Source organism: Caretta caretta, chromosome 9, assembly GCF_965140235.1.
Source record: "Caretta caretta isolate rCarCar2 chromosome 9, rCarCar1.hap1, whole genome shotgun sequence".
Classification (NCBI taxonomy): Eukaryota; Metazoa; Chordata; order Testudines; family Cheloniidae; genus Caretta; species Caretta caretta.
The window spans coordinates 101,340,929-101,362,846 of NC_134214.1; the positions used below are offsets into that span (position 1 = coordinate 101,340,929).

General features: G+C 50.0%; 1 protein-coding gene across 3 annotated transcripts; it reads right to left on the reverse strand.

Annotated features, from left to right (window-relative positions):
- Nucleotides 1-1,000: 1,000 nt before the first annotated feature.
- LOC125642972 (UAP56-interacting factor-like) lies at nucleotides 1,001-20,193 on the reverse strand. Of its 3 annotated transcripts, XM_048864986.2 has the most exons (9): nucleotides 20,034-20,192; nucleotides 15,029-15,172; nucleotides 8,466-8,605; nucleotides 5,642-5,766; nucleotides 4,141-4,228; nucleotides 2,854-2,897; nucleotides 2,690-2,764; nucleotides 1,791-1,902; nucleotides 1,001-1,175 (listed from the first exon to the last, which is right to left on the reverse strand). In XM_048864986.2, the coding sequence occupies exons 1-9, from the start codon at nucleotides 20,107-20,109 to the stop codon at nucleotides 1,080-1,082; spliced, it is 900 nt and encodes a 299-aa protein (XP_048720943.2). In that variant the 5' UTR covers nucleotides 20,110-20,192; the 3' UTR covers nucleotides 1,001-1,079. The 3 variants fall into 3 exon arrangements, with proteins under 3 accessions (XP_048720943.2, XP_048720942.2, XP_048720941.2); XM_048864985.2 differs by lacking the exon at nucleotides 1,001-1,175 and having other exon boundaries at nucleotides 1,579-1,902; nucleotides 4,162-4,228; nucleotides 20,034-20,193; XM_048864984.2 differs by lacking the exon at nucleotides 1,001-1,175 and having other exon boundaries at nucleotides 1,579-1,902.
- Between the last annotated feature and the right edge of the window lie 1,725 nt (nucleotides 20,194-21,918).

Here is a 21,918-nt window from a genome sequence, read left to right on the forward strand (position 1 = left end):
GGTGCTCTCAGGAGGCCCCAGCCCTGTAAACTCTGTGCAGGTAAAGCCTTGTTTACACGGGAACCTTAGGTACCAATGGAGCTACGCCGGGCAGATCCCTAGTGCAGACGTGCTGCAGCGATGTAAAAAACAACTCGCTCCGGCACGGGCTTCCTTGGCACCGAAGCAGGGTCGGCCTCACCCGTGCGAGGCTCTTCACATCAGTGCAGCATGTGTCTGCTCGGGGTTTGCACTGGGGCAACAACCTTAGTCAGACCAGCGCAAACCCCCCAGCACCCAAGGCCTGGGTCACACTCCTGATGCGAGCTGTTCACTGACCATGATGGAAAAGTGTGTGTGCGCCCAGACCCTGTCTTCACACCTGTCTGTAAGTGCTTGGCCTGCCCCATAAATAAATCATTCAGAATTCAGTGGACAAGAACTAAAGCAAACTACCCTAAGTTCCCCTGAGACTGGCACGCTTTCCTTTCGGCACCCGTGTGCTGGTCCATCTCCCAGGTCTCAGACTCCCTGCCTTCCCAGGCACCCCCATCCAAGCAGTGGAAGAGAACAAGTGCTGGCCGCTGGGCCAAGCCAATGGGGGTGAAAGGCTGGGTGCTGACTTGGGAGCTCAGGGGCTGGCAGGATGCCTTGAGGGGGCCCCAGGAGAGGCAGAGGGCCAGACATCCTCCCCTGCACAGGAGGGAGTCACTGCCACAGGATCACCCCCTGTAGTCCTGGCAGTGGGGACCAGACTTGCTCCCAAAGCTGGTGGGTCCCCCTGCGATGATGGAAAATCACGGCTCCCCGGCATTGCAGCTCCCTTAAAGATATGCTACCAGGGCCTCTGTCTGCCCACAGCAGCCCCAGGACTCGCTGGCTGGGGGGCAGTTACGCAGATCTAGGGGTCACTGCCTGGCCAAGACTTTAGCCCTGAAGTTCTTGTTGTCCTGCCCCAGACAGTACCTTGACTCTCTGTGTGTACTCAAGGGTAGGTTGTAATACCAAGGCAGCCAGCAGAAAGGGAATCAATTGTGTTTATTGGTGGCCCATGATTCACGCTGGGCTGGATCCGCCGTCCCCGGGCCACACATATGGCGCTAGGGCAGCGTGACTGTCCGGCCGCTGTCCCTCGCTGCCGTAAAACGCCTCTTGTTCCTGAGGCCGGAGAATCTCTCGTCCAAGGTCAGGCTGGTCTGCAGGGGAAAGGGAGGGCACAGCGTGATTCACACCCCGATCTGCAGGGGGTATGGATTAAAACACGCCAGGAATGGGCTTCTGCAGCCAGCAAGTCAATTAAACTATCCATCCCATGGAGCTGTGCAAGGAGCTTGATAAAATGCATTTGGCTGGAGATCCTCCTCAGTCAGGACAGGAACAAGCAAGGGGCATGTGAGTGCACAGTATCTAGTAATGCTGTCCTGGCAAGGAACGCGAGTAACTGGGAGGAAAGATAAAGCAGGAGCTTGGAGCTATTCTGGGTCACTGTGGCCATATGTGTGTGACAGTGTGAAAGCCAGAGCTCTGCGAATAACCAGCGTTTTGATTCAGGGGCCAAACTGGAAAATCCCCAAAAACTATTTCACGTTGAACAAAATGTTTTGTTACCAAGATTTTTTTTTTTTTTACTTTTTAAAACATAAAATTGAAATAGTAAAATTCAAACAAAATGGGGTTTTGAATCCAAATTGAAACGGATTGTTTTGAAAATCCGAGTGGTCACATGACAACTGTGCCCTGCAGCCGTGCAGCGCGGAGCATGGTGTGTCCAGCTGATCTGAGCATTCACACACTTGTGCCATCCGCTCTACCTGATTCGCCATCGCACGGAAGTTGAATCTTAGCGGCACTCCTCGGGGCTGGGCCTTGGCTGTCCTCGGTGGGGGTCTTCTACCTCTGAGGAATGGTCGCTTGCTTCCCGGCCTGTCGAATGTACGGAGCATTTAGTTAGCAAGCAAAGGTCGCCTGTTTTCTATCTCTCTAGCAGCAGGCAGATGAAAGGGCCACCTGCATCTCCTTAGCCTTTCTGGGGGTATTGTTCACTGCAGCCTTGATGAGTGTGATTGTCAGGGGACAGCTGCCAGTGCAGCTTAACCCCCAGCAGGCACGCAGTGCTGGGGCTAAAGGGAGATGAAGTCTGCGGCATACCCAGGCAGTGGGGCCCAGCCCTCCACTGCTACTCCAGCCCCATGGGTGGGCGTGGGGGGGGCGTGGGGGTTCAGGGGGCGGGGGGGGAAGGTTGCTAGTTGCTGACTGTGCCTTGCCACTGCATGGCCCTAAAGCCCCTCTTCCAGCCGGGGCCTGGAGCAGCATCTCTCTCCATTGCCCCTCTGTGCCACAGTGAATCCATGGCACCCCACTGGGCCAATGGTGCCTTCCCAGCTCTGGCACGATATCTGCTACTACCAGCCAACGGAGCCGGCCCTTCAGTTCAAACAGAGACGCTGAGATCCAGAGGTCCCAGGTTCGCTCCCCACCGCTCGTCCCACACGCTCTGTCACTGCAGGTGAAGCCAAGTAATGAATAAATGGGAGGAATCTGCAATCCGCTTTCAGTTATTCCAGGAGCAGACCGAGATCATATCTTTTTTGAAAATTTTAATCTGAATGATTCACTCAGCTCTAAGGTGCAAAAGGGATTTCAGGGGGACCTTTTCGGTGTCCCAGATCTTAACAGAATGTTAAGCCATACACCGGGGCCCTTTACTCACAGACGGATGTGGCTGGCCTGAGGATTAGACACAGAAATGGTTAGAACTGCTCCCGAGGTGGGCTGCAGGTGCCACCTGCCAAGAAAGAGAAACTCAGCCCATTTGATTGCCGTAGTGATGAATTGGTCACATTTGTGTGTGTCTCTCCTAACTCTCCCAATTACCTTCTCGTCCGTGGCCGTTTCCCTTCCGCGTGTGGTTCTGTTTGCTGTAAAATAAAATTGTCCCTCAGAGAAATAATTCCCTCTAAAGTAGCTTAAAATAACAATTTTTACACAGAATATCACCACTCTACGGTGAATGGCCCTTTAGAATATCACTAACTACTTACGCTAAACACTCTGTTCCACCTCCTGTTTGCTGTGGTGCTGGGAGCACCCTCCCCAGCCCTGAAGACGAGCTGGGTGTGGCTCGACAGCTTGTCTCTCTCCCCACCAGAAGCTGGTCCAATAACAAATATTACCTCGCCCGCCATCTCTCTCTAATATCCTGGGACCAACATGGCCATAGCTACACCGCATATCACCAATAAGTCTCAGTGAAATTTGGTTTTCACTGTAATGTATGGATTGGTCTGGGCTAATTTTGCTCTGTCCCTTCTGTCATGCAGTCCAAGCAAACCCTACTTTATCGCCTATTCTACTGTTATTAGCCAGAGGCCAAGTGGTAAGCTGAGACTGTGTTTGTAATGCAGCGTTATCATTTAGTGCTGTGGGCCTGGGTCCTGCACATCCTGATGCCCACAAATGTCTGTGGGCTCTTTTTGCACGTGATTGCAGGATCAGGGCCCACGGAGCAATGCCAACAAGCATCTCCATAAAACTTGGCTTGAACAAATTGTATTAATATTCACTATTGTAAGGGGCACGATTGTCCACAGGCACCGGGCTGATCTCTAGCGGTAGAAGGAGAAGAGTTACAGAGGCCAGAAATGGACGTGATGGTTTAGGGTATGTCCCCGCAGCCTGCATCGCCAGACTCCGGCGAGCCGGGCTCGCAGGGCGCTCTAGCAGGGCGGTGTAGACAGCCCTTTGAAGATGCTAGGCTTTGCAGCCCTCGCCTGAGCTGCAGCTTCAAAGCGCTATCTCCATAGCTGTGTTTAGCATGCGCCCTGCTAACCCAGGTCTGTCGACTCAGCCCACAGCACTGCGCCTCCAGCCTATGCAGACACACCCTTGGAGGCCAGCACCAGGACACGTGCAAGACACTCAGAACGGACTGAACAGCATAAGAGCAACTATGGCCCCGATCCTGCATGTGCTTACTCGCTTTTGGAATATAGGCCCAGCTGGATTTCAATGGGCGTAGGGGCCTTTGAGGCTCTGGGCCACGCTCTCTGTATAACAACGGCTATTTCTCCCAGCTAATTGCAGAAGCAAGGATGCAAATGGGGGAGGGAGGGAGAAAGGACTATTCACATTAAAATAATTATCAAGCTTGTCAGATCTTACAAGAGCCTGTCGCACACTGACCCCTCTGGTAAAGCTGACTTTGGATTGCCTCTGCTGGAAGGCTGGTCTCCTGTTTAGCGTGAAAGGCCTGCAATTAAAAGAATGCTTTGAGGAGGAGGATTGGGAAAGGTCTTGTCATCCGTTGACTAGGAAATAATCTAACCGGGTTTGATTTTAAAACACATGAAAAGCAAATCAGGATCTGCCTGCTTCCCAGGGCTGCCCACGTTGCTGCGACTGGTAAGACATTCCAACCGCTTCTCGCACAAAGCTGGGAGGAACCAAAGTCTCTTGTGCCAGCACCGTACCTGGCATAACAGGAGTGATGCCATGGTACGCTGAGCTGGAACCAGGCTCCTGGGCCGCTTCTCGTTACACCGTTATTCTGTTACGAGCGGGTCAACCATTCCATTTTATCCCCCTGACCATTTCTGAACAAAATGACAAATTAAAGTCTGGTTTTTCAAAAAGAAAAAAACGTCAATTTTCAATTCTCAGATTTGGGGTTTCTTCCCTGCCCCCTCCTCTCTCTCCATATTTTAATTTGGGGGAAGGGAGTAAAAAAGGAAAAGAGATGGGGGTGGGGGAACAGAAATTAGAAAACCAAAACTTGCCTACAGAAATGTTTTAAGCATTCAAACACGTCAGTTCAAAACAAAAGTAACATTTTTGTTTTATTTCAAATATTTTCATCAAAAAATCACATTTTGTTGACATCAAGCTGGTTTCATGAAAAATGGACAGAAAAATTCCGACCATCTCCAGCCACAGCGCAGAATCCCACCCCTTGTGCTCCCTTTCCCCATGGCATCATAATGTGTCACTGAACTCAGTCGTGCATAGTGCAGTCCAATCTCCAAGTCATGCTGGCAGAGAAGTAACTGTGGGAAATACTGTGGCCTCTGTTATAGGTCAGACTGATCCAATGGTCCCTTCTAGCCTTAAACTGTCTGAACAGAGCATCAGCCTTCGCTTAGAATTTCCTTGCTTTCCTTATTTTCAGTCCCTTGAGCCGAGATTCAGACCACCTTGCTGGTGTCAGTAGTACCTTACTCCATAAGTCGTCTCACTGGTGGGGCTACTTGTACAGTGAGGTCCGATACAGTGTGAATTAGGCTACTGAACTCTGGCATTTAAGGTTTTAGCACCTTTATTTTATTTTCAAGTTAAAATTTCTGTTTTTATAAAAGCAAAAGTAACTCCACCTTCCAAGTGCACTCAAAGTGCCGGACAAAATGTTTAATACAAGTTGAAACTGTAATGTATTCATTAAAAGTGTCAGAGGAAATGTCTGGTTATTAAACACAAGCATGCAGTAAACTTATTTCTCAGTGATTTTAGCAATATAAAAAGGAATATTTCATAAAGTACAGTGCTCTCCATGGCTGCTGCACCTCGCCAGTCAATGCAGAACAAGAGAGGAGATTTAATAGCACGAGAGAGTTTTACAAATTGACAAGGAAATAATTTCTCGATCAGATCAATATACCAGACTGTTTACCTTCTAGATGGGGCTTCGCCAGTGACTCCCGCTGTTCTGAATCTCTTGGGGCGCTGGGGTAGCCGTCTCTGTGCTTCAGGCTGTCCGCTGTCAGCTTTTGTAAGCACTTCATCATTCTGGTTGCCCTAAAACATAGCAACAGCTCGCTTGCGATCAGCTAGAATTGCTGCGTTGGCTTTCTCAGTAGCCAAAGAAAAGGGTCACAAAATATGACAAAGCAGGGGATTAGTCTCTATCAGAATGCTCGTATGGCTGTCGTTCCTGATCTATCCCCAGTCACACTGCCATGGGGATCAGACAGACTTAAACCTGTTTGTTTGCTGGGGGGTTTTGCTTCCCTTTTGTACATGGTGATACTTGGTCTGCTGTAAAGACTGAGTGTGTCCACGCAGTCTGCATTCCTCATCGCATCATTCAGGATGGGCTTTGTTTGGCAATTTTGAGGGAGATTCATCCTTGGAATTTACTCACTCCCACTGTCCACATGTTAATTTCGCTGGGACTGACTTCTCTCCTATGCAGGGCAGTTGTCGCTGTGTCAGTCCCAGGATATTAGAGAGAAGGAGGGTGAGGTAAAATCTGTTATGGGAGCAGCTTCTCTTGGTGAGAGAGGTGAGCTTTTGAGCCACACAGAGCTCTTCTTCAGGTCAGGGAAAGGTGCTCCAAGGGTCACCTTGTCTCTTCTTTCCTATGTGACTTTTGTATTGTTATGAAAGATCCTGATGTGTAAGTGTTTTTTCTTCTTTGATAATTGACTTGGTATGTAATCGATCCCTTCAGCTTATTAAACCCTGAGATGTTTTGTGGTCTTTCCCACTATGGCATGGCTATTTCCTCTGACCTGTGATATTGTAGCAACTTCTTTTCCTCAATCATGTCTTTTTTTTTAACTGTAATTAACAATTTTTTGACACTATGAATGACCGGTTAGCCTGTTTCAAAGGGAGTGTGCGGGCGCGGCTGTATTCTATTTCATAGGAGAGACAGAAATACCAAAACTTGTTTGTGGAGACACAGGATTGTGCGAAGACAGTATGACCCCAGGTCACAACCCCCCTGAAATCCCACCTCAGTCAATAAACTACTGGTTACTGTTCGCCCATGTGCTGAAATACCTTGCTGGCTCAGAGCCTTAGAATGTGGAAGAACAGACAGCTCAGAAGATACCCATTCGGTAAAGTAGGGTTTCCACATTACTTCTAAATACTGCTACTCACTATACCCCGCCATGTCTGTAGGGCCATATCCATCTCACTGTCACCACCCACTGACCGATGCATGTTTCCACAGACTCCTACTCTGTTCATTTCTGTGGAATGAAAGCTACCTTAGAATTATGCTTCCTAGCAACTACTTCCGAATTTCTCTTAATATCCTGCCATAGTCAGTACGTACCTGACTCATTACATGCCCTTTAAACAAATACGAAATTCTATACACCTGCAGATGCAGCACTGCCTTCTCTCGCTCAAAGGAGATTGTCATTATGAGGTATCATTAGTTTTAAAAAATGTATTCAGCTCCTGTGGAGTACTATTTTCAAACCTTCCTAACTCACCCAAATCAAAAGGCAACTCTCCTCCATCAGGACTATCTACATACTAAATTTCAGCTTTCTGTCCCAAACTATTTTGGTGCTAGAGATATTCAAAATAAAGTTACAAGAATGATTTTAATGGTAAAGGTGTATTTTCCCCGTATACTCTTGATGCTAAAAATAGCTGAATCACTTTCACTCAGACCTTAAAAACCAACCAAACAAAACCCCGCTCCTGAAGAATTTCAGCCTGACAAAGTGAAAGTCTGAGACAATTACAAGAAACCCAAAAAGGGGAGTTTATCATGGAAGCAGTTGAGCAACCTTAACTAAAGCTGGATTCAGAGTAGCAGCCGTGTTAGTCTGTATCCGCAAAAAGAAAAGGAGGACTTCTGGCACCTTAGAGACTAACCAATTTATTTGAGCATAAGCTTTCGTGAGCTACAGCTCACTACATTGGATGCATGCAGTGGAAAATACAGTGGGGAGATTTATATATACAGAGAACATGAAACAATGGGTGTTACCGTACACACTGTAACCAGAGTGATCAGGTAAGGTGAGCTATTACCAGCAAGAGAGAAAAAAAACCTTTTGTAGTGATAATCAAGGTGGGCCCTGCTGGTAATAGCTCACCTTACCTGATCCCTCTCGTGACCGTGTGTACGGTAACACCCATTGTTTCATGATCTCTTTGTGTATATAAAGTCTGCTGCCGTTTCCACGGTATGCATCCGATGCAGTGAGCTGTCGCTCAGGAAAGCTCCTGCTCAAATAAATGGGTTCGTCTCTCAGGTGCCACAAGGCCTCCTGTTTTTAACAAAAGCTGTCACTAGCACCTCGTATAATCAAAGGCTATTATCCACGTGCCAATGAGCCACAGAGACCTAATCTTTCCAAGCCCACTGAAATCAAGGGAAGTCCTCCCGTTGACCTCAGAGGGCTTTGGATCATGCCTTGTGTGGGCAGAAATGACGGCGTCTCTTCAGCTATTTCCTTGGGAGAGGCCAAAATAAGTAAGGGGCGGTGACATGGTCTCTCTCTGTAAGGAATCCCTGTAAGTCAGGGCTGCTCGTGCACAGCCAAGGGCACAGATCCCGTAAAATACATTGGCAGCATTACGAGTTTCACATCCTATAAGCCTAACTAGACAACAAATAAAATATTCTCTACTTAGATTCTCTTCTCTTAGGCAAGTCAAGCTAAAAACCCCAGGCCCTTCCAGAATGCTGTGACACTGAGGAGCAGCTGTGGATTCCCGCCTCCCCCTCCCCTTCCCCAGCCTACCTCTTGAGCTAAAGCCTGGTGGTTTAAAGGGCTCGCTCCATTTAATGTGGCAGCTACTCTTCTTGGACCAGCCATGGCACTTCTAAATTGTCTTCTATTATACTGCTGCTGTCCAAACCCTCTTCTAAATTGACTGGGTCCTAGGAAGATAAACACCTGTTTTAGTATCCTTCACAACCTTGGCAGGAATTTGAATGGTTCACCAGGTTCGTTCACATGGACCGAAGGGTATCTCTGCTGACAGTGAGCGGGAGCTCAGGGGCACAGCTACTCTGAGTTGGCTTTGTTATAAATTCTTATTTTGAAAGCACCTCTTCTTTCAAAATCTGTCTGGCTGAAACTTAGTGTCAGCCTGGGTGCAACAATTTTAATAACAACAAAATTAAAATGTGTTGGATTTTCTTAGTACAGGGGCTTGAAATGTGTCTTGGAATGGTGGGCTCTGTTTTGCTCAAAACCAAGTGGATTAATTTAAAAAAATGTAGGGGGGGGTTGTCTTTCCAGTGACTCGATTTCAACATTCTAGATTTTAAAGCTGTATCTCATTTGATTTAGGAAAGGTCTGAATGTTAAGATTTAACTGACTTGTAGACAGAAGGCAATTCTGACTTGTAATAAAGACAGTACCCCAGCGAGCCTTCCCGTCTGCCGCTGGAGCTCCCATCCTCACATTGCTATGAAATAGCTGTGTGATGCCAATGCCCTCTGGGCACTGACATGCAAATGAGAGCATGCATGTGGGGGATTAACCTGCAAAAGCCTGGGTATGGTCATGAATGCCCAGGTGATGATGCTTCATAAATGTACAGGGTTCTATTCCCTTTTGTAGCTGTATAAATCTTTGCATAAATTCTGCATCTACCTGCTGCTGCTGTTGGTAACAAATGAGCAGTCCACACACACATAGCTTAAAACCCATTTAGCTTTAGTGATATTTTCTTTTCTCAAAGGCTGTTCATGCTTTTGTGCCTTCTGAACTGTAAAGAGAGAGTAAAACAGCTCTTAATCTTTCAGGTGAAGTTATGGTGCATTATGGTCTAATTACTATATGTGATAAACTCATGTAGTCAGAATTGTTTGTCTTTTTCAGAGTGGCCATCTCAACAAAATGTATATTCAGACTCATGGAGGTGTATAAATTATTGGTCGGGACATAGTTTCAAGAACAAGCATAGTTCATAATGCTTTACAATGCTTAGTATCTCAATGCAGTTAACAAAATACTGCACTCTACAGAACTTCAGTAGTGCAAAATGCAAAGCAGGTTCAGCATATCTACAGCACTGAGTCAATAATTCCTGATGACTTGAGCAGCTAGAGATGCAGTGTTCTTATGAAGCACTGATGTTCCTTTGACACATGGGCCTCACAGGTTACGTCTGCACTGCAGTGTAAGCCCAGGGCTCAAACTCAGGCTCAAGCCTAACCCCCCTTCCGTCTACACACAAATTGCACTAAGCCAAGACCCCACAGAGATGGAGGGTCTGAATCTGACCCAGGGTTCAAGCCCTATGGCTTTGCAGTGTACATGCAGCCCCATTGGAGTCTTGTTCTGGGACTCTGCCAAAAGTATCCCACAGGCCGACTTCCTGTGCCCTGGGCAGTCAGGTTTGGTGGACTGTCAAGTTTTCCCACGCTGTACTACCAACAAAGAACTGCAGTAGCCACTTTTTGGGAGGACACGAGGAGTTCTGGGATGGGGTGGTTGGACATAAGCTCACACAATGCAGTGTAGATGCTGGAGGCCCAGGTTGGGACCCAGGGTTCAACAATTTCTAACCTGGGGTTACACATGAGTGTAGATGCTCATTCAATTTGTGAATACCTGGATTTTCCAAGAACAAATCATTGCCAAACCAGATTGATTTCCCTCTTTGACAGGGTAACTGATTTGGTAGCTGGGGACTACGTGGTGGACACCATATACCTGGACTTCAGCAAGGCTTTTGACACCGTCCCCCATGACATGTTGATAAATAATCTGGGGAAATGCAGGCTGGAGCAACTACCATTACGTGGATACATTATCTGTTAAACAACCGCAAACAGAGTAACTATTAATGGAATGACGTTGAATTGGAGGGAAGTCTCAAGTGGGGTTCCGTAGGGATCTGTTCTGGGTCCGGTGTTGTTTAACATCAATATTAATGACCTGGATGTAGGAGTAGAGAGCATCCTGATCAAGTTTGCAGATGACACAAAGCTGGGGGGGTTGCCAATACAGTAGGACAATGGAACAGACGCCTTGGGAGGTTGTGGGACCTTTTTCACTGGAAGTTTTCAAAAAGAGGCTGGATAACCGTCTGTCTTGGATGGTTTAGACACATCTTCACAGGGGGTTAGACTAGATGACCCTGGCAGTCCCTTCTAACTGTGTGGCTCTATGATTCTAAGCCCTAGGTTAACAAACCCAGGGTCTGCTAACTCGAGGTCTACTAACCCTGGGCTTATATTGCAGTGAAGACAGACCGTCCCACAGTGAGTACTGATGAAGGCTTTGGCCCCAGCTGGTGACAAGTGTTGGAAAGTTAGCTGAGGGAATATGGTAGTTCGGAGGGGAAAGAAGGGAAGGGCAGATTTAGGATGCTTAGGTCCTAACAGCGGTGAAGCACTGTAGCACAGCTCCAGGAGGGTACTGGCTATTACAAAAGTGCCTCCCCCACCCCAGAAGGGAATGGCAATGTGTCGATAGTCGATGGACGTGGTGCCACGAGATGGCACTCAAGAATATGAAGCATTGTTCACAAGTTTTTTAGGCTCAGTAATGTCTTCTGGTTGCAGCACCCTGCGAAGGGGTTTCTTTGCGCTGCTCTGAATACTGGCTATTCCACTGCAGCAGTGACTGCAGAATGACGTTGGCGCATCTGGGCAGGGAGGAAGAGAAAGGGGATAGAAAGCTGTGGTTTGATGAATCTAGGTGAGCTGGGGGCCTTCCTCCAGGAAATTAGCTTTACAAACTGATTCGCTCTGAAATCGTGTTCAGCATCTAAAGGAAGTAGGTGCCGTTCACCCTCTTCTTCCACTGCTCCGGGGAACATTCCCCTCTCGCTCTGGCTGACAGAGGACAACTCATGGCCAGCCCTGGATCCTTCTCTCCTGGAGTCCCAAGCTGTTGCTAACCATTCCCCCCTTCCTGCTCTCCTTGTTCTGCCCCCATGGGGTGTTTCTGTCTTCCCTCTTCTCATTTTTCTTACTCACCGCACCTGGGTTGTTCTTTTTGTCCCTCTCACCCAGCTGCCAGACGCCACCATCACACTCCCCACCCACCACCTTCCCCGCAGGCCGGTGAGCAGGCTAGCATGGCTCTGCATGGGGGGAGAAGAAAGCAGCCTCAGCGGTGCATTTCCTTGCTGCTAGGAGGCACTGAGCTCAGCGGAGCCTTTTCAGGGTACAGTAAATCCTGCCTTAGCAACCACCGCTGAAGAGAGACCACCTGTCATCTATGACCAGCGACCACATTTTCTTACTCCCTTGAGAGCTGGGTGCCTGGCCAGCAGCCACCGCCCTCCACTCTGCCTCAGAGCTGGACAGCCAGAGAGTGGTGGCTGCTGGCCGGGCGCCATGGCCAGCAGCAGAGCAGAAGTAAGGGTGCAATACGACTTGTTTTGAAGAGAGACCACCTCTTACAAGCGACCACTTTTGCTCTTGGCAGGTTTTACTGTATTTCACTGGTGCAGCAGGAGGGATTAATACTAACAGTAGCCAGGGTCAAAAAACCCTGCTCCTGCTGCCAGTTCACATTGCAAAGCCTCCACACACAAGTGTCCTGAGCCATAGCTAGTGTAAGTCATCCCTGCTTCACTGGCTTCCACAGAGCTACCCGGATTTACAGCAGCTGAGAGTCTGACCCAGAATACATTGTGAGTATGTTGCTATTTTAAAAGTTGTAGACCCCATCTCTGATGTAGCGGGACAATGTTCATTAAAGCAGATTTTCATAAACTCAGCAGAAGAAGCAGACTTGCTTTGTGCTGACACGGGGAGCTCCAAACTGTGTTTGTGCAGAGCACAGCTATGCTGGCAAAGAGCCTCCTCCACCCCTGCAAGCTGAGCTCTGAGGGGAGCTCCCATGAGAGCAGGCTTGACAGTCCTTCCTGGAGAAGATTTAACACAGACACTCCAATAATAGGTTGTCATTGAAGACTCTCTGGAGCAATCTTCACCAAGTTTTAGGCCAAATTCCAATACAGGCAATTGAATTTCACCTGTGTAAATCCTTTGCTGCTTTATTCAGAGACTTTGTTCTTCTTCATTCCCTCTCCCTAAAGTGTTGTGTTGCAACTGTCACACTTCAGCCCAGAAATGGCTGCATTTCAGGGGTGACTGAATTGAAGTGAGCCCATTCAATATATAAGGTCAAATTCTTGGCAGTGCTGAGTACCCTGAACTTCCACTGACTTCAACTCCAGGAGAGGCAGTGGGTGCTCTGTAGCTTACAGGAGCAAGTCTTAAATGCAGTTTAATCTGTAAAATGCTGAGGCTTCCAAAAACCACCTTGTAAATTAAGAATAAGGGAATTTTTTTAAAGGAATACCTACACTAAAATCATGAGACTGTATCCCTATTTTCACCACTTTTACAAAACTATGATACATTTTGTACAAAGTATGCCTTGTGAGGCATCATTTGAAAACTCATAATTTGCTGATCATTATTGTCCTAGTAAAATATGTGTGGCAATGTTGTATGTAAAGTTATAAGATTCTACTGTATGATGTTACTAAAGCACATTCCAAATCTGGGGAAGCAGCCCAAATCAGTTCCTCAGAGACAAAAGTTTAGCCAGCACCACAGCCTGGTGTCAGCATAATCAAATGGACTATCATCTGGTTAAGCAGCCATTCTTTGGCAGAAAGAAGGGTGTAAGCAAGACATTTACATTTTGGCAATGCAACAATGGGGGTTCCCATGTGAACAGACTGGCCGTCACCCGAACCCCCGCTGGAGATGATTCTCAAAGAGAAGGAGAAGATATAAAGATTAGGAACGGAGGACACAAACCACCTCTTTCCCCTCATCTTTACTCATGGCATCAACAATGTTTGAAAGACAAAAGAAACATCATTGAACTGGGTCCTGGCTGAAGGAACTCAGCCAGACTGCTGTGCGCATGTGGCGAGAAAAACCTTTTTGCTTCAAGTTCACTTAGCTTATCAAGTTAGATATTAGTTTGCATTTTACCTTTTATTTCTTTGTAACCAATTCTGACTTTTATACCTCATTCCTTGTAATCACTTAAAATCTATCTTTCTGTAGTTGTTAAACTTGTTTTATTGTTTTATATAAACCAGTGGATGTTTGAATTGTGGTATTTGAAAACCTCCATTTGAGACAACAGGGTGTGTGCATTTCATTTTCTATTAATGAAACAATGGACTTTCTATGAGCTGGTACTGCACAGAAGGAAAGAGCTGGGCAGTACAAGATACACATTTCTGGGGACAAGTCTGGAACTGGGAGTTTGCTGGTGTTACTCTGCAATATAATTCAGGAGTGGCTGACTAGAAGCTCTCCTATAATTCATCTGGGAGTGATGCACATGCTAGAGGCTGTGTGTGAACAGACAAAGAATGGTAGTTCTCACAGCAAAGCAGAGTAAAAGGCACCCCAGGCTGGAGAATTGAGAGGCCCCAGCTGTTCAGCAGACCAGATTGTACCCTGGGAAATGTCACAAACATCTTTACTTTGACTTATTTACCCCTGAGTTCACTATTGTCAATGGCCGAACAATGGTGGTTCAGGGTACAAGACTATCAAAATCCTAAATAATGTTTTGCCCAATTTGCTAGGGTAAAATAAGAGTAACTTCTTCTGAACCTTAGCAAATTCAGTGATGCTCATTGTGCTGAATGAGAATGTACCAAGAGAAAGGCAAACACAAACAGGACCTATGCTCAGTACTCATACTGCCCTGCAGACCGTTTGCACTGAGAAGAGAAATATTTAAGATCGAGCAGAATAAACCTCAGCAAACTTGTTTAACAGCAGTAAAAAACAGACGGAAAAATTCTAAGATGCACAAAAGAAGTCACTTGAGCTTTGTGGCTAAAAACTAGTAGAGCCGATGTAGATTATTGTGTGGTCACACTTTATGATTCAAAGCACGTCCTAAAAATAATGGATTCAACCACAATGACAAATTAACTCCAATAACCGAGTCAGAGGGTGACCTAAGGGGTAATTTTCTGGGTGTGTTCTGGGAAAAGGGGGGATTAGGAAGAGTATAATTAAAATATGCAAAATTCAAAAGGGAAGAGTTGATATTAAGTCATTTTGAATTAGTAATTCATGAGGAAGGAAGGAGGGGGAGAAAGGCATGAATTTATGCTTTGAAAGAACCTAGATAGTCAATTGTTACAGACAAATTCCCTTTTGCTAAGCTCCCAAGAGCAAAAGTAGGTTTTACAACCACGCAGGATTAGAGAAGCAAAGGTTTGGGATGATATCGCTTGGTATGCAAATGTACTCTCGAAAGAGGAAAGTCAGTGTGGCTGGCTTCACAGGCATCCTTCCATCCTAAACATCTCCTTAGTTCCTATGGCTGCACTTCAGCATTTACATACCTTGCAGGTTTCGTTGCATCCAGGTACGGAACCTAGGTCTCCCGTTTCCATATGCTGAATTCCTGTTCTTGACTTGCTGCCTTCGTTTGTCCCCTACTAACTTTGCGCCTGTTTGTCCTTTCCTGTGGCGCTTTATGATATCATCTGGATTGGAAAACACAGAGGAAAAAAAACAGAGAAAACGGCCATTTCAAGTCATGCTGGCACAACCATTAATGAATTAATTGTCCTGACAACTCCGCATTTTACAAATGGAAAAACCAAGGCACAGCAATGATAAAGGCCTGAAAGTGGGGTGATAAATGAGGGGTCACACTCATTAGGGGTCTGAGTTCATTTAAGCTGACATCAGTAAAGGTGTATAGCCCTGACAGTGTTCCCAACTCTCAGGGATCTATCATGCATCTTGTGATTTTTTTTCATAAAGCCGCAGCTCCAGGAGTCATGAGATTACGTGAGAATCTCTGTTTCCATTTAAAAAATACAAGTAAATTTCTAGCCCTGCTGCTTGCAAGGAAAAACTTTGAAATTGTGAATGCTTCGAAAGTTCAGAAACCAGCAGGCAAATAAAAACAACTCACACGGTATTATTACTATTATATTTTAAAGTCTCATTACTTTTCAGACAATCTCCTGATTTTCAGTGACCTGACTCAGGACTTTTGAATCCCTGGGGTTGGTGACACTTCTCCAGGTGTCTGGAACATGCACTAAAACTGTTGGATGGGGGCCCATGAGCTGAAAAAGAACGGTCAGATCAAGCCGGTATCATCCTGTAGCACTGAGGGACAAGCAGATGAGCACAGAGTGGGGAAATGCCTGAGTTTCATGGCCGGGCGGCACGCTCTCTCTAACAGATCCCTCTTCTGTCCTCCTAGCTATTATGTCTCATGTTGAACAGAGGGATTCCGTTTCCATGTTTGCTCCATGGCCAGCAGCGGCAGCTAGGTATTTTGGGACTCGCCCACTGCCTCTACAGGGAAAGGAGAGAGCAATCTGCTGGCTCTTGTCCTGCTCTATAACGGGTTAGTGACTGGGACAGCGCCACCTGTCAGCTCTGAGTCATCCTCAACTCTGCCTCACCACAAATGGGAAGAAAGGGGTTTAAAATACAAACAAAAAGGAACCAGGCAATACTGCTAATGTCCCAGATCGCCACACAGCAAAGGCAACCAGGCAATACTGCCAATGTCCCAGACCTCCACAGAACACCTGCTGCAGGGCCTATAATTAGCTCTAAACAGATCAGGGGCTTTTAACTGTTTGTTCAGTGGAGAAAGAGATCCTGGGTCACAGTGTTGACAGCATGAGACCATGCTGTTGTTCATGTCGTCTTCTGCTGGACTCTGTTGCCAAATTAGTGGTCCTGAGCCTGTACAGTGCCACCCATTCATATGGCTGCAGTTAACTTTTCCTCTCCTCACAGCTGGGTTGTGATTAAACCCTTATACATTTAAACCTAAATTAGTGGCATTACGGCAGCAGGAAGGAGAAGATATCTCTCTCCCGCTCGCTCTCTCTCTCTCTCTTCACCACGGTCTTACTCCAGTTTTTTGCTGGTTCAGCTCCAGTCAGGCACCTGTATTTCTGTTAGTTGCAGGCTTCCTTAAACACATACCTGTGCCTATAGACCACTGTGATAGGACATGCTTTAGAAACACTTAAACTAGACAAAAGCAGCTGTGCACCTTAGGATGGAACATGGTGTTGCTACTCTGAGAGGCTGCAGAAAGAGCTCCTGCCTCATGTGGGTTACTTAGGATGTGCCTGGGAGCTTTGCACAGTTTTGGAAGCTAGCATCCATCTTTTGCAAACTTCTTACGCTCTCTACAAGGCAGCATGTTGCCTCTGGATCACTTTATGCATGCTTCAACTGCTTTTAGCTAAACAATTCTCCTAAGAAACCCTCCCCAGTTAGCCAAAGGCTCCAGTTCTCAACAAGGTGGGTTAAAATAAATCTAGGCTTTGTAACCCAAAGGGTTCTGAAGTCTGGTGCACCAAAATAAATAAATTAATTAAAATGAGGAAGAGGTTCAAGAAATGAAAAGTACCTTTATAATCTCATAGTTCCAAAACTCATTCAATGTGCCTCAAACTTTCCAGAAAAATTCCAACCTGTCATCAGATAAAGTATATGGAATTCCAGACAGATTGTTTCAGTTTTCACTGAATTAGTGGGAGAAGGGCTGTCAAAACCAGGCTTATAATGGAACACTCACTTCCCCCCTTCTTATGCAGAGACTGGTAGAAGGTGTTTGGTTTTTTTTTTTTGGAGGTGGCTGTATGCCAGGAGATTTCCTAGAGCCATTATTGTGGGTACAAATCACTCCTCAAGTGCTTGTCATTTGTCAATCTCTATCAAAAATACCAAGAACCAAAGGAATACAAGACCCAGAGTAAGTGAACAATGTCAGGTATGAGTGAGACTAGACTCCCTGCCTGCTTTTGTGATTTTGCTACCCTGCCTGCCAGGAGCCGAGCCCATGGGGTGGTCTCAGTGTTAATGTGCTTTAATGGTCTCACTGAAGTGTGCCAGTGAGGCATGTGCTTCTTGGAGCACAGACATCTTTGACATGCGTTACTAGCTGAGTCCCTGCTTGCTCCTGGTGGAGGAGGGAACGGGGAGCTGATGCTGGGCTCAGAGGACTGATGGAAATCGCTCTCCCTTTGCTGTAAGTGAAAAATACTCAGTTGTTTGCTTGACCACCTTTCCATGTTGAAAAAGAAATAGGTATAGCAACGGTTACCTTGGGGCTGTCTGGGACCTGGCTTTATTGTCGTAAGTAAATACTGTAGAGAAGAGACAGCAATGATGAAAAATAATTTTCTGCTGTGGGACTGTGCATAGGAACTCTTAAAGTCTTGGGCATATAATATCCGCATCTACAGTGGAGTGGGACAGATCTTTGGTTGGTGTCAGAGCAGAAATATCTAGCTCGATGTGTAAGTGGGACAATCCAGTGGAGGACTCCCTCCCCCCACTCCCTTCTTCCTTTGCAGTATAAACTCTTATCACAGAGGCCTTCAGCAGTGGGATTAGGAGCTATGAACCTGCTTCTGATCTCCCTTTTATACCCACTTTACATCACTGTATCTCCTTTAACTTAAGTAGAGTTACTCCTGATTGACAGTGGTGTAAGTCAGCCCTATGTAGCTGAAAATGAAGAGCCAAAGACCTGATTTTGATGCTGAAAGCGTCTCCTTAGAGCTGCGGCCCCTACATTGCCAAATTAACCTTCCCCTTGAGGTAGGTGTACTTTGCAGGGATCACAAATAGAAATGGATCATAAAGGTTCTGCTAAAAGTGAGCCTCCAAACCTGCCACTGAGCACCACCTTCCGTGGGAGCTCAGTAAGGAGGGGACAACCACACCTCAGAGGACTCAGGGCTAGGGTCACTAAATGTAACCAAAAACAAATAGTGAAATTAGGGGCCAGATCCTCGGAGGCTGTAAATCAGCAGAGCTCCATTGAAGTCAGTCAGCTACATCAATTCACACCAAGCCAAGGATCTGGCTCTGGGTTTTCTGTGAAAAAAATATAACTTTCTGTTGTTCTGCTCCAGAATTTCTACTGTATCTGGATAGAAATGGTCCAGTGCATCTGTGAAAAGTATGAAGCTAACCCACCAATTAAAGCCTGGCAAAGTTTGTTCATAGAATGAAAATGTCAGTGTAATAACCCTCCAGGAGCTCTATCCCAAACCTTGTGACTTAATAAAAGGACAGTTGTTTATGCCCAGATCAACATATTCACTGCCAGAAAACTGACTGGCCTAATGAGTGAGCTGCTACAAATAGTCTCAGCACTAAGTGACCACAGGCCCTGGCTCATGTTTTCATTTCGGCCGAGGGTCCATTTATCAGTCTCCCTCCAATGTGCTGGGTTTGAAACGTTCAGCTCTGAAGTTAGGTTGTGTCTCAGCAGCGTTCAGAGTCCGTTTTTTAAACTATGATTTTTTTTCACCTGATCTTTTTTCTGTCCTTTAAAACACACATGGTACATTTATTACATCCATACATTCTCTTGGAATGTCACCTTGATCTTTATATTTTATGCTGCAAGTTCTGTATGCCTGACAGCCTGTTGTCTTTCTGTATAATCTACGGGGGCCTATGTCATATAACAGAAACCTCAAAATACAGGGGGGAAACCTGACAAAACTGCTATTCTGATGTTACTATTCCTTGGTAAGGGTCTACTCAGCTCCCATTAATATCCATGACAGTTGACTAGGCCCCTAAAATTCCTAGATTCTGCTGCAACTGGGAACTAAGTTTATTTATAAATAAAGGCCGAATTTTTCAAAGAGACATGACACACTTGGGCATCCACCTCATCCAGTCAAAGTGCACTGGGTCAATTCCTTTTTCTTGTTTTCTTTTAGTCCAGGCCGGGCCCTCGCCTCAGTGACCCCGGATTTCAGGGTGGCAGCTGCGGCTCCCTGGCCCGTAAGCCCCGTTTGAGTCCTTCCGCACACAGGCAGTGTTTACAGGCAGCAAGGAAAGGCTCCAATCGGGGCTTGCCTCCCCCCAGGATTTCTGCCCCCTTTGCAGAGGGGGGCGGGATGATTTCATGGCCATGGCCTTGTGCGGAGGGCGGGCCCCCAGCCCCCGCTGCTGCCCTGGGCGTGCTGCCGGGCGCGGGGAACCCCCCGGTCACCCCCAGCTCCGGCGGCCAGGGCAGGCTGCCGCGGCCAGGAGCTCTGGGACACCAGCCGGGGCGCGCCCTGGGGTAGCTCCGCCAGCCGGCCCAGGAGTTCACCCAGCGGGGCAGGGCGCCGGCCCAGCCTGCAGCCCCGAGCCAAGCCCGGAGGGGCCCCTCGCAGGGCTGCGGCAAACGCCAGCGCAAGGGGCTGAGCCCCGCGCAGATCCCCGCGCCGCCCGCCGCGGCCCCGGCCCCGGCGGCGCCCGGCGCACGGTGCGCTCTGCCTCGCCAAGCGCTCCAGGCTGCGCGCCCGGGGGAGCCCTGGCAGGGCGCTCGGCGGGACAGGGTCCGGCACCTACCCAGGGACATGTCAATCTCCTCCGCGCCCCGCTCCGGCCCCGCGCCGGCTCCTGGCTCCGGCCCCGCCGGCTCCATGGGCTCCTGCTGCGGATCCAGCGCTGGGAGCGGAGTGGCGGTGCCCAGCCTGGCCGGTGCCCCGGGCGCGCTGCCCAGCTGCCCGCCCCCGCGCCGAGCTCCTCTGTGCGCCTGCCTGGAATGTGCCGGGCCGGAGAGAGCCAGCGGGCCAGCAGCACCCACCCCCGGCACCCTCCCCACCCCCAGCCAGCAGCACCCACCCCCGGCACCCTCCCCACCCCCAGCCAGCCAGCACCCGCCCCCGGCACCCTCCCCAGCCCCAGCCAGCAGCACCCACCCCCGGCACCCTCCCCACCCCCAGCCAGCCAGCACCCGCCCCGGGCACCCTCCCCACCCACAGCCAGCAGCACCCACCCCCGGCACCCTCCCCACCCCCAGCCAGCAGCACCCACCCCCGGCACCCTCCCCACCCCCAGCCAGCCAGCACCCGCCCCGGGCACCCTCCCCACCCCCAGCCAGCAGCACCCACCCCCGGCACCCTCCCCACCCCCAGCCAGCAGCACCCACCCCCGGCACCCTCCCCACCCCCAGCCAGCCAGCACCCGCCCCGGGCACCCTCCCCAGCCCCAGCCAGCAGCACCCACCCCCGGCACCCTCCCCACCCCCAGCCAGCCAGCACCCGCCCCGGGCACCCTCCCCAGCCCCAGCCAGCAGCACCCACCCCCGGCACCCTCCCCACCCCCAGCCAGCCAGCACCCGCCCCGGGCACCCTCCCCAGCCCCCAGCCAGCCAGCACCCGCCCCGGGCACCCTCCCCAGCCCCAGCCAGCAGCACCCACCTCCGGCACCCTCCCCACCCCCAGCCAGCCAGCACCCGCCCCGGGCACCCTCCCCAGCCCCAGCCAGCCAGCACCCGCCCCGGGCACCCTCCCCAGCCCCAGCCAGCCAGCACCCGCCCTGGGCACCCTCCCCAGCCCCAGCCAGCAGCACCCACCCCCGGCACCCTCCCCAGCCCCAGCCAGCCAGCACCCGCCCCGGGCACCCTCCCCAGCCCCAGCCAGCCAGCACCCGCCCCGGGCACCCTCCCCAGCCCCAGCCAGCAGCACCCACCCCCGGCACCCTCCCCACCCCCAGCCAGCCAGCACCCACCCCCGGCACCCTCCCCAGCCCCAGCCAGCCAGCACCCGCCCCGGGCACCCTCCCCAGCCCCAGCCAGCAGCACCCACCCCCGGCACCCACCCCAGCCCCAGCCAGCCAGCACCCGCCCCGGGCACCCTCCCCAGCCCCCAGCCAGCAGCACCCACCCCCGGCACCCTCCCCACCCCCAGCCAGCCAGCACCCGCCCCGGGCACCCTCCCCAGCCCCCAGCCAGCAGCACCCACCCCCGGCACCCTCCCCACCCCCAGCCAGCCAGCACCCGCCCCGGGCACCCTCCCCAGCCCCAGCCAGCCAGCACCCGCCCCGGGCACCCTCCCCACCCCCAGCCAGCCAGCACCCACCCCGGGCACCCTCCCCAGCCCCAGCCAGCAGCACCCACCCCCGCACCCACCCCAGCCCCAGCCAGCCAGCACCCGCCCCGGGCACCCTCCCCAGCCCCAGGCAGCTCCCGCCCCGGGCACCCTCCCCAGCCCCCAGCCAGCAGCACCCACCCCCGGCACCCTCCCCAGCCCCAGCCAGCCAGCACCCGCCCCAGGCACCCTCCCCAGCCCCCAGCCAGCAGCACCCACCCCCGGCACCCTCCCCAGCCAGCCAGCACCCGCCCCGGGCACCCTCCCCAGCCCCAGGCAGCTCCCGCCCTGGGCACCCTCCCCAGCCCCCAGCCAGCAGCACCCACCCCCGGCACCCTCCCCAGCCCCCAGCCAGCCAGCAC